General features: G+C 35.4%; 1 protein-coding gene across 1 annotated transcript in view; it reads right to left on the reverse strand.

Annotated features, from left to right (window-relative positions):
* SEMA3E (semaphorin 3E) overlaps nt 1–13288 on the reverse strand; it is a 142282-nt gene that overhangs the window by 67227 nt on the left and 61767 nt on the right. The window contains exon 2 of the mRNA XM_009568583.2: nt 501–661. Coding sequence (XP_009566878.1) covers nt 501–661 — 161 coding nt within the window. The remainder of the gene's footprint in view (nt 1–500; nt 662–13288) is intronic.

Below are 13288 nucleotides of genomic sequence, written 5' to 3' on the forward strand. Positions count from 1 at the left end.
CACTACTTAGTAACACCTCTGGCTCAAAGCCAATGCAAAATCCGGTTTCTAAAGAAGTCTAAAGATTAGCTGCGTGACTTATGCTGCTATTGGATACCTTTTAGCATTTATATGGGGGGTTTTGTTTGTTTTTTGTTAAAGTTTCCTCTGTTGCTGTGGAAAAGTTCCCCATATATATCAGGGAGAAAGTATTCTTTGATAATACAGTGGAGATAAAGAAATCAAGTATGCACAAAGTGTGAAATGCTCTAAACATCTGTAAACATGCTGAAAAATGGTGACAAATGTCCATACATACGTACTCTTCACCTAGCATGATCCTTGCAGGTTGTTACTGGGGGAAAAAATGGTAATTAATGTATTTTTCTTAAATATAAATATGACCTTAACTTTTGTATACAAAACATCCACAAAGTCTCCATTATCTCAGTTCCAGTCATGCGATCTCTGATATTCTGTGCTACACATTACAATACAATATACATAGCTTTTTACTCCACCTCTCGGTAGTTGTCACTGACTCGATCCAAACTCAGAGAATACAAGAGGTCTCTTCCTCCCACAAACAGTCGGTCTTGATACTCATCCAGCAGCATTATATGAAGACCGAGATATCCAAATGGGCTGTGAAAGACTGACGTCCTGTTTAAGTCCCAGAGCTCTGAAATACAATCAGAGTGTGCGTAATAAATACCAAATAGCTCAGTTTTCATGGCTTCAATTTCATATCCTCCTAGGGAACTAGACAAGAAGTTGTGGGACATTAAAATGCTAATCGTATAATCTTTGCTTAAGAAAGAGACACAAAACACCTGGGAACAATTTTCAAAATGACCCAGCTCTCCAGGAGATTCATGCGTGAATCTTTACATCATAATCTTTTTGCTCTATATACCATGAAGACGGAATGGAGGAAATAATTTTTCTTCTTAACATTTTCTGAATAGGAAAAAACACTATTTAGGACATTAACTGTAAAAGGAAAAAAACTAATAATCTCATAGAAATTGAAAAAAAAATGTAAGAAATTGTCTCCTTGTCTTTCCCTGAGGCACGTCAAACTGCAGGTTTTACTGTATGCACAATATTACTCTAGTTTTTCTTTTCTGGGGAGGATGGGGTTGCTTCGTCTAAGACCAGCACCATCTCCACTCAGTTCACTAAAAATATTGGCTCTAAATTCAGTGAGAACAGCATGAAATCTGTAAAATATATGTTCATAATTTTCCAAGAGATTACTACGTTTTTTCAAGGAATTCACTGACCAGTTCAGTGGGGGTGGGCCTTAACTGTGCATGATCCATGCTAAAGTCATTTCCACAGAGAAAGGGAAATTCATCCTATGTAATGTCACTGAAACTTGGAATCAGACCTCAGGAAGCAAGAAACAATCTTTGGGGTCTTTCTGCAGTCTTAAGCAGATGGTTCAGAGCACAGCCCGGTTTGCAGCAGGCCAGGGAGGCTGAAAACCATTTTGCTGTCAGCAAGCCTCAGAATAAGTCATTACGAAGAGTAGCTGTTTCCAAAATAGTGGAGCTGGAACTGAGGAAAAGGAATCGTGTCCCTATGTCTAGATCATGGCAAAATCACTCTTGGTAAAAACCAACTAAATTCCTTTCAGCTCCCTTTCCCAGGGAGGTTGTGGTTGTCCCATCCCTGGAGGTGTTCAGGGCCAGGTTGGATGGGGCCTTGGGCAGCCTGATCCAGCGGGACGTGTCCCTGCCCATGGCAGGGGGGTTGGAACTGGATGATCTTTAAGGTCCCTTCTAACCCAAAGTATTGTATGATTCTATGATTCTATGATTCTATTCCTAAGCATAACTTCTCCAGTTGCTTGGATGTGGTCCGACAGGTTGGATGTGGTCCACTTTGGAGAAGTGGGATTGTCCCAGAACTAGTGAAGACAATAAATGGGGCCTCATCCAGTTCAGGATGGAGGCCTCCACTTGTGTGCCACACAAGCCATTATGTTCACTGAGGCATATCTTTAACATGAGAATGCAGCCTCGTAAGGGACCCATATATTAAGCCAACAAAATTCATAATCATTATTTAAAAATTGTCCTGTGTTCCCTGAGAAAAGAGTGTTCCAAACCAGTGAGATCTGAATTCTGTATTTGCACTTGAATTTACATTACCCCAAAAAAGATCTAGCATGACCAATTTTCCTCATAAGGTATCTTACTCACATCCTAAATTAGAGAAATCAAATATTTTGAGGCAAGGCAAAAAAAAAAAATAGCATTCAATTAGGATACTAATTTAGTCCAACATATTGTCACAATTTCTTTTTCTTTGGTAATATTATTTATATTGTGGGTATGATGAAAAGGGTATTTAATAACAGGATAATATATTTTGTTCCATTTTTTTACTAGGTTTGATTGAAGTCAACAGAAGCCGAAAGCAATTAGTTTCTGAGGGCTGTTTCCCTAGATGATAAAGTTTCTGTCACAGGAGTCCTACTAGAAATTTAGCCTCACAACTTATTTCTGCCCTGAGCTATCTTCAGAAAGAATCTATTGATTAAATAGCTGCAGGAAATATTGTTAACATCTAGTCTTTCCATAACATTTTTTCACAGTAGAGGTCAAAATACTTTGTACTTGGGTGTGACTGGTGTCATTTAACAAATGGAAAAACTAAGTCACAGAGAGGAGCATCATGATGAGCAGAACAAGAGCCACTCTGTCTAAGCCTTGCATAATGGCCAGGGGACACATACACATTTTTTCACCATGATGCACTCAGCATAGAACTGCATAGCAATGTGGAAATGGCATTTTCAAAGCAATGTTCTCTCGCCAAGCGTATCCAGTATATTGCTGTTTCAGAACATTGCTTGTTTGTGATAAGATTAGAAACGGACTAAAAGCAGTATCGGAAATATTCTTTGAGTCCTAAATAACACCAATTTTTTTTTTGCAAGAATGTAAAATATCCAATATATTTTATTTTTGAGTCAGTCTTGGAGTTAGACGAATTGTATTTTAAATTCTAATTATATACAAGTCACAAAAGGATATTGTGGTAGCTTCCCCTGATTTATTTCCATGTTGTCCTGAAGGCAAATATTTCATAAATGAGACTATTTCTTTACATAGATCAGAGATATCACTTGTGTTGTCAATGAGAACACAAGGCACAATGCACAGTCCTCTACCTGATCATGTACACTGGTAGCTGGCTACTCATGTAAGACTCAGTCCTGCCAAGTGCATCACTGTCTCAAGTGGAAGTTGAGAATATTAAACACCTTGCAAGATCAAACTTGTAAAAAGAGATATTTCTAGGATTACATCCAGCAAAGCTATTACAGGCATGCTTTTGCTGTGATTATGGAGACAAGCACAGAATTGAACCTGAATCTGGAAGGACTACAAAACATCAACCAGTGGGACCAGGGGAGAAACACAAATGTACTAGTACTATGTAGTTCTTTTGAAAGATACTAGAATCTCTGGACGTTGTAGAATATCTGATATATTCTAGCAGAATAACGCAGACAAATAAGATACAGCACTTCCTGGATGCCAGGATAACGGGTGGGATATCTGGGAATCTAAAATGGCACTAGATGCCTGTCATTTCTGGGAAAGTGAAGTCCATAATCTCACTTGATGCAAATGACCTAGGTTTTGAAGCAGCAGAATGTCATTCAGGTAGTGTTATGCCCCTTCAGCAAAGTTGGTTGGCTTTGATGTAGCACTGCAGGAATGCAGCTGTACTGCTTTCAGGCTTGAGTTGCTGCAGCCACAAGTTACACAGCCTGCAGACTTAAAAATTAAAGTGAATTTATTTCATAGATTGTTGAACTTTGCAGTGCTGAAATACTTTGAGTCACAGAAATCAAGACATAATTGGGAGGGTGGCACCATAATTCAAAGTTTAAAGCAGCTTGCACCCAAACCTACACTCAGATACGTAGAAGAAACTTATGTTTGCAAGGGCCACCTTGTGACTGCAGACTCCTCAAGGTGTCAAGAGTTGCACTCATGCCCACACCCTTAATTTGAAAAATTCATTTTCTAGATCATGCCTAAACTTAAGCGTAACCCAAGAAGGTGTTGCTATTCCACCTAATCCTAGGATTTCATTGCTACATTTAAGCTCAGCACATCTAGCACACTTACAAGGTACAACTGCGATTTCCTTCAGGAACATGCCTAAAGGCAGCATATAGCACTGCCTAAAGTTTTTAAAGTATTCTAGTGGCTAAATTGGTCACCTGAGAAATAGTGGACATGAGTTCAATTTCCTTTTCCAAATGGTTAGAAACCCAGATCTTTCTATCTCCATATGGAGGTCTAATCACAAGCTATTAGCTGCTAGTTTGGTAGGGAAGGATGGTCGCTGTCTCTATTTCCTGTTGAAGCTGTGCAATAAAATAATCTTCAGGAAGAGTGAACAAGTGGTAGCATGACTGCAATTTAGTAGTTAAACTCCTTTTCTGGGAAAGAAATTCTGGCTGTAGTGCTCAAAATAGGCTGCGCATTTTGTATTAAACAGTAGATAAGGTATATATACTGTTCTAGTACATGGACTAAGAACTCTTGCTTCCTCTCTCATGTGGGAATGGCTAAAGCTTTCAGTTGAGTAAACTTTCTTTTACTGAATTTCTATAGACTTCTGTAACAAAAAAGCCCTTCCTTCATGAATATCTTGTGAAAAGAAATAAAAAGCAATAAAAAAGGAGGATGAATTGTTCAGGGGGAATATATTGCTAGTGCTCAACACACAAGATGAAAGAGAAAAGGCCATTCTACTCCTGTCTTTTGGTAAACACGGGGCTTTGAGTGGCCTCAGTGTACTGATACCCAAATTTGAGAAAATGTTATTTAGCTTTTGTACTATAGTGTTTTGCCATTTTAATTGAAAAGATCAACACCATAAGTAAAACCACACCACTGAAGAACAAACAGCATTTTACTCAACAAAGGAAGGCCTGCTTCAATATTTACATATTCTTACATGGGACTTCACTTACTTGTTAGAGCCTTAAAGCAAGTCTGGCCTGCTACCTCACATTTCCTAACCGAACAATTCTTATATCTTGCTGCTTTAAAGGCCAAGAACGAACCTGAATGTTTGTTATCGGTCTGCCAGGGCTTAGTGATGAATATTCAGACTGATCTTGCTTATCACATTTTCTCTTATTCTCTTCTAGTAAACCTACTTTTGTGAATATATTCATATTATATCATCTTTGACAAGATGGATTCTGTTAGACATTTGTCAAGCAATGTTAGTTATATTCGTAAGTGTTGATTTTTGAATGTTTTAATGATCAGTATGTATTTCTTTCTAAATTCTAGGCTTCTGTTAGAAGAGTCATTTTTCTATCACAAAAAAATGAACTCACTTTTTTCTAATATTATTTGGATATTTTTTAAAAGTACATGTTTGATAACTAAAGTATGCTTAGGATATTAAATGCAAAAACCTCATTGCTGCTCCACAGCAGCCAGAGTGTAGTGAGATCTCATTTATAATAGTTTCACAGAAATTAGGCACATAGTGGTTAAGGTACAACTTTGAACCTTGAGTATAGAAAGACATCACTACATAATTATTTTTTTCTTAGGGAGTGAAAAATTGCTGTTGTTCTGCTCTGTTTCTCACAGCATTACATCACGACAACTGCACAAGTCTCTAGCTTTTGCCCTTTTTTCCTTCATAAAAACGTTTGATTCCCCTTTTGAATTCTACAGAAATATAGTCTCACCTCCCACACAACATTCTGCAGAACATTGTTCCAGCAAAGATGGTTTCCAGATGCAGGGCAGTGACAAATGATTCTGACACTTGGAATATGTTAGTACGTGTAGCGGTTGTCTCAGTACTGCTTTATATGAATAGGTAGTGACTGCGATTGCCTTGTGTCCCGAACAATAATATAAAAGGCCACAGATACAAGGTCTAGGTAATGTGAGCACGTGAATGACAATTTATGTTTTGAATTATCAGCATAGGTCTGGATTTTATACAAATTTGCTACATCTTACATAATATTTATCTTTAAATTAATAAATCTACTAATTTCTCTTTTTTCTACATAGCTGACAAACGATAAGCAAAATCTGCTCACATGTGACAAGAGAGGGACAGAAACAAAAAGGAGGTAAACCAAAAAGGAGACATAAGGCAGAGCCTGAAATATCTGTGACACAGTTTATGAATTACAGGTTAGCAGTAATATCAGGCAATACAAGTATCCTTCAGTTTTAAAACGCTACTACTTTAAGGCAGTTTACTATTCAAGAGTACTCTGAAGAGTCATTCATAAGAAGCAAAAAATTTAATCTTACATACAGTTGGATCTTTCTGACAAGGTTAAGACCTCTAACTGGCAATATTCCATATAAAATTGGTAACAGAAGGCAGAAGTTTTCTTCTCTGGGAAAAAAATAGACACCAAAACTCACCCCAAAACCCCTGTGCTGCTGAAAATGAGAAGGTATCAGCAATTTTTACTGTCCTGTGCTTGTAGTCATTGGTTATCTGTATTGTCACAAAAATAATTGCAGAGTAATAGTAGTGATTGCCAGGTAGTGGAAGGATACAGTAACTCAGGTGTACTGGTGAGCAACAAACTGGTTGAACAATAGAGAAAAAGATAGTGTAATCTAACTCGAGAAGGCTGAAGTCAATGCTGCCGTGTGAGATTCGCTAGCAAAAACTGAGGCAAGATATTTAAAGGCAGAATTAATTGCAAAGAGCAAATTGTCTAAAAAATGTCTTGGTAGTAGCAAGGCCAGAAGTTGCCACTGTACTTTTAAGACATATTTCTTAGGATATTTTTAGTATCTTATTTGAGGAACGTGAATCAGTAGGAGACAAACTTAAAAGTCTGTGAGGAAGACTGAAGTATGAACTTTCACTGCTTGAGGTTTTATCTGTGTGGCTGCCAGGCAGATGCCTCAGAAACTTGGCAGAATAGAAGACAGAAAGTAAAGTCTAGTAATGACAAGCAAAAACCCATTAGTCCATAACTACTCTCATATGATTCAACCTCTGCTCTTAACAGCAGGTGAGTTTGGTTATCTAGCTATATTTGGAGAATATAATTGGCTTCATGAAGGGAGCTGGTGCAGCAAAGCCCATGAACAATTTTGTTTGTTTGGTGCTCTTCCTCCAAATGTGTGGATCTAGTAATGAAGTTTAAATTACAGTGAAAACTTCAAACAAAGGACTTTCCCCTGTGATCTTCTTCAAATTACAGAGGCAAAAGTTTCTGAAATTATAAGGTATGGTTTCAGGAGACAAGAATATTTTCAATCTGTGTGCCATACAAAACTCCCTTCTCTCTTTTTCTAAGAATATGGAAAAAAAATCCATGATTGGAACACGTAATAAATTTTAGGGAGTATTTTTATTTCTTCTAATTCTACTTCGCTTTATTTCTTCTAATTCTTCTTAGCTTATGGCAGAAAAATTTCAGTGGAATTTGAAAGTCTTTAACACAGTTAATCATGTTAGCTTGTCTTAATTCTTGATATTTCCATTTCAAATCACTATATGTCAATATATACTGTCACATATATATACTCTGTCACATCTAGCAAATATTTAGCTTTTCTTCCCTGCTGGCAAAATAACGTATTCAGTTAGTCCCACTATAACTGATCTCGTTTAAGTTACTAAACAACAGGAATATAACCATTACAAGTCTACCAGGGTTTATAGTTATCAATGTGCTACATACTAGTAAAAAAGCAAAGCATATGGTTACACAATGTTTCATAATGTTTCTAAATCTGACTGGAAACGTCTACAGTACACATCAAATTAAAAATAATCACACATAATCTTCATAAATTGAGCTTACTGCAGTTTTGAAATGCATTTCTAAAATTGCATACCACTCCAATAAAAATTATCTGATATTAAATTTAGTGGTACTAATGCTTAAAAAGAAATTCAATGCAGTGTTATAAAATCTTGGTATATTTGGTATTTAATCAAACCTACCTAGTAATGACAGCCAAATTACAGCCTGTCTTAGAAGAAAACTTCTTTGTAAATCAATTGAAAGCACCTACAGTACCTGCTTAACAGCCGTGCATGTTGAACTATTTGTTTTCTGACAGTGACATATGTGACCCTACCAAGTCCTAGATCTTATTGTTATTTTTCATTACAGTGGTAGTAAACTGGTTTCTGCTAGAAAGCCTAATCCTGAGATCATCTGCTCTTTCTCCCAATTAAGTTAATTAACTTTGAGCTAGGTAATCCCACCACTACAGACAAAATAGATATGAAACAGTATACAAATAATAGTTTTCCTTCTGTATTTCATCTGAACCTGAGAAACAACAGACAGGGAATCAATTCAAAATGAGAGGAAATCTTCATAATACCAATGTTAAACTTAAATTTAAAGGATAATTTCTTCCATTCAAAACACGCTTTTAATGGTAACATTTAATAATAATAATACAGTTGGCATGTATTTTCAAACATTTTAAATTAAGCTACTATCTTGGTTGCATATTTATTTCCAGTTAGATGGATAGTCCTTGCAACATGATGTATCGTTTCCTTTTTTTTATTCATTTTGGTGACAGCAAATTTTGGAATACATTCAAACAAATCTTCTACGGTCAGGTTGACACAGTACTTGTACCAGGGACTCTATTATCAAGAACATTGTTTAGCTTTCCAGTGTGTTTTTTCTTGAACAAAGTACACACATCCCCAAACTGTTCTCAGACAACACAGCTCAAAAATGTGATCGTGACAGAAAATATTAAATCATATTCATTGCTTATGCAAAATTCCATAATGCCATCACTGTTACAAGTCCCTAGGCCTTAGTATGAGGTAAAATAGATGTTTATTCATGTGACCAATATTAAACAGGTATAATGTCACTTCCTAAAACTGTCTATTGACTTCAAACCCTAATGATCCTTGTATCTTGAATGAAGAATTTTTAGTAAGTGATAGGATTGTGTATAATGAAAATATTAATGTTGTATTTTTTCTAAATGTAAAATGCATGATAAAAAGTTTCAGAAGTGTATATGTTTGTAGAAACATTCATACAAAAATATAAATTTAAAATCCTTAATATGAAATTACTGCAATCTAAGGATGATGCCAGCATCCATGAATTAGTCTTCAGACACTTTTTCCACTTTATCCAGTGTATTTCTAAGGAAGTAAATGTACAAAGAAATGTCCTCTTTAAGCTATACTCACAGAAGACTTCTTATATTATGTTTAATAACTTAATACTGTTAACAAGTGAAAGAATTGATTTATAAAACCTGAGTTTTAGAATATACATATGGTTCAAATAATCACAGCCTTCTTTTGATGAAACACAGACAGCCCAGTCTCTTGAGGTCTTGATTTATTAAGGTGTACCACTTACTACATGCTTATTACCACACCAATCTGGGAAGGGTAGAATTCTTCCTACAGAGAGATCCAGTGTTTTGACAGAAAGAGAACCTGGTGCTTTCATTTAAAATGAAGATGCCAAAAGTCAGGGTTTTATGCTATTCAAAATGACTGTTAAATTGAATTTCCTTTGAAAAAGATGGATAAAAACGAGCTATCCCATGTGACTTTCAGAGGCATATGCTCTTGGGCAGGATGGCATGTGATTGACAGTATACTTAAGGCTATCTGGAATCATCAACATGATAAAAAACAGAATGGAAGAGAAAGGAGGCATTGTAAGAAAAGCAAAAGGCAGAGGGAAAATTGAGATGGAAATAACTAAAAAGATGAAAGAAAAGTTCCAAGTTATTTTTTTTTCTGCCAAATCAATTACACACAGTAGCTGCAGAGTTTGAGATTGTATTCCATAGGTGAGTTTAGGAAGTTTTGCAAAACCTCACGTATTGAAATAAAACTAAGTTTTACTGAGTATGGCAATTCAAAACAGCAATGAATGGATTTACGTAGAAATTGTTATCTCCAAATGTTCTCTTTAATTGAACAGAATAGCTTCTTTAGAAAGATTTAATTCACAGAAAGGTGACAAGTATTCAGCTGCTGTACATCACTACCTTCAGAAGACCTTCTTAATTTGAGTTATCTAGCACTGACATACCCATGATATGATACTGCTTTTCCTGTTACGTCCCAAATACTTTTAAATATTAATGAAAACTGGATACACCAAAGGTTTACTTGCGCTTGGCTTTTTTTTTTCAATTATGTTATCTTTTTTTATTATGAGACAAATTTTTATCAAAGAATTCAAGCCCTTATATAGTCGGTGGGATATGTCACAATCAACCTTTACTTTCTTCAAAATAAGGTGCCTAGTTTAAGGTATCTATCCAGCTGTCTTTTTTATCAGAACAATAGAAAAAAAAAGATATTTGCAAACGGAACCTTTAAATTCCTTTAAAAATAATCTAAACACATATAATCTTTTAAGGAAATCTACTAAGCTTTAGATACATGGTTAAATGTAGATGGATTCCACACCAAAATGCATTCTATACTTAAACTAAGGTCATACCTTGTCATGTTTGCAGTTCTAAGCACTGCAATGAAGGGTAATACATAGAAATAACTGTCTTTAAGGATCTTTGTCCTCTCTGTTTCACCCCCCAACACCGCCTAATGATCTGTAAAATGCTGGTTGAGTTTAATGCCTTCGAAGAAAGAGACAGAGAAAATCTTTATTTGAATAACTTGGGACATATTTGAAACCTTTCAAAAACAATAATGCTTTGTCAATATTAGCAGTCAAAACCAGAGACCTTTTTTCTGCCATCCGACTCTGAGCTGGTCGAATTCAACAGACTTGGTTTTAAGTAGTGTACTCAGAGAATAAAAGTCAATATTAGGCAGCTCTTAATGGTCACTTAACTATTATGAATTGTATTAGAAACTGTTGCATATTATGCTTAAATCTTCACAAATATGTCCACTCATCCTCCTCTTTAGACTTTTTTCCTCACAGCATTCACTTGGTTTTGGCAGATTTTGCAACAAAGAGGGGAAATCCTAGTTCTTGTTTAGAAGTTTGTTGTATATTTAACATAAACATTATCTTTTCTTATAGTAAATTTGAGCATCTAACAAAGTCAGACAGTAGACCTTACTGAATTTCAGTTGTAATTTGTGCTCATAAGCCTTTCAGATGCTCTTAGAAAAATACCCAATGGTAATAAAAGTCATTTCAGACTCCAGAGAAATCTACATGTGGAGGAAAGAAACAATCTCCCTAAATTACAAGTAACATCTCTATATCCTCATTTGACCTGATAGTAACTATAAAGAAGCTCCAAAACACTTCCCTCCTCAAAATGGGACATCATCTCAGTATGACTCTGTCCTGATTAATTTTGCATAGTACGTATAAACGCTATGCACTTATGTGGTGCTACCCATTAGTTCTTTCTTCACTGTTCCTTTAGAAATTTACCTTCATCTTGATGCGTGGTTTAGCACTGGTGCTTAACTTCAGATGTTTTGGGGTCAAACTGGCGTTTCATCTTATAGCTGACTTTGCAGTAGTTAGAATGTGGGATAATTTCCTTAACAATGTTTGTTTCTTACAAGGGCTATTGGTGTTTAAAATTATAGAAATACTATGGAAATAAGGGTTTGATAATGTTAGTTCATTTTTGTATACTAGATTGTTGTGCTGAAACCCATAATGGCCTAAGGATTAGATCATAGAATCATAGAGGGGTTTGGGTTGGAAAGGACCTTCAAAGATCATCTAGACCACACCCTTCACCATGGATAGAAATAGTTTTCACTAGACCAGGTTGCTCAAAGCCCCAAGCAACTCAACCTTAACACTTCCAATAGTGAAGCAGCCACAACTTCTCTGGGCAAAATTTTCCAGTGTCTCAGGATCCATACAGCAAGCAAAGAACTTCTGCATACTATTAAAGCACCTACTGTTACTCCTTCTGTAAATGTTGGACTTTAATAAGAATTAATTACCTCTAAATCCAAAAGAACTTTTCTTACAAGAGTGCTTCTACAGTGTAACTGCTATGGAATTTTCATAATAGTTTCTAGAGATGGAAAGATACAGATAGGAAAAAAAACACACGTAGAAGATAAAGTTGAGAAACTTTTTACAGGATTACAAGACAGTTTCTAAATTTTTACTTTTGAGATGCAAAGGTTACTTCCAAAATTATCTTCAATATAAATATGGACAATTTGAAGATATTATACCTGAACTATATATCAGAAGTATGATATTGCTGTACTTGGCAGCAGTGGTTTTGGTCAGAATAAAACAGAAACAGAAATTTATATTCTGCAGATTATTTTGAGCATGCCACTATCTGAGGACGAGTCCATTTTGTAATACATCTTGCACATTGTACCAGTATTTATCCATCAGGATACAGTTCTCCATTCCTGATACTCTGGTAATTATGTAAAAACAGCATAATGAACCATATGAAATAACTTATCACAGAACTACTTATTTATCAAACTGTCACAAGTAAGTACACTTTGGAATGAATAGGTCCTAAACATACATTATTTAACTGAAGGCTATTTAATTGTTTATATTATATTTCATTAATACTTCATTGGAAAATGTTAAACTTAAGTAGTTATGCCACTTACTACATGAGCTTCAATGAAGTTCAAGGGAATTTTCTCTTTTTAAGAATTAAAGAATTGGGAATATTTTATTCTGTTCTGGATTTTATGCAATACTGTCTGGTCTGAAGACAGTGACAAGCTTCCCTTATAGAGCAAAATAAAAAGCAGGAAAAGCATTAGAAAATGCTCATTTGTGTAGAAGTAATTGCAATATATCTGGTTTATTTATGCCAGCTTTATTCGCATAAACATCTATTTAAAGTTTCTTATTTCAACAGACTCTCTTGCAGAAGATATATTTCTCAATCTAAGCATTGCACAAACAACTCTATGTACCAGTGGATAGCTGGACCATATGGGTCATGATGTCTGTCATATTTGTATCACAAGAAAGCAGGATGTAAACAGTCTTCATTGCATCTTTTGTAATCTCATGCATATGTTCAATTTGAGTGTAAGATAAATATATAACATTGTCTTCCCGTTTTCCACTGTTGGAAGCAATGGAAAATAAAGTTGTTAAAACATAACACAGTTGTACAATATATACTTCTTTTTGAAAATAAAAAAAAAGGAAAAATAAATGTCAGGAAAGAAAGAAAACAGCAAATACTGCAAGGACAAGACAAGGAATTGTGTTGCATCATTTAACAAGAAGGTTACAAATAATGTGTCAGATCTATAAACTTCAGAATAATCTGCAAAGACAAGCAGCAGAACTGTTATTAGGTGATTCAAT

This window comes from Cuculus canorus, chromosome 1, assembly GCF_017976375.1.
Source record: "Cuculus canorus isolate bCucCan1 chromosome 1, bCucCan1.pri, whole genome shotgun sequence".
In the NCBI taxonomy this organism is placed as follows: Eukaryota; Metazoa; Chordata; class Aves; order Cuculiformes; family Cuculidae; genus Cuculus; species Cuculus canorus.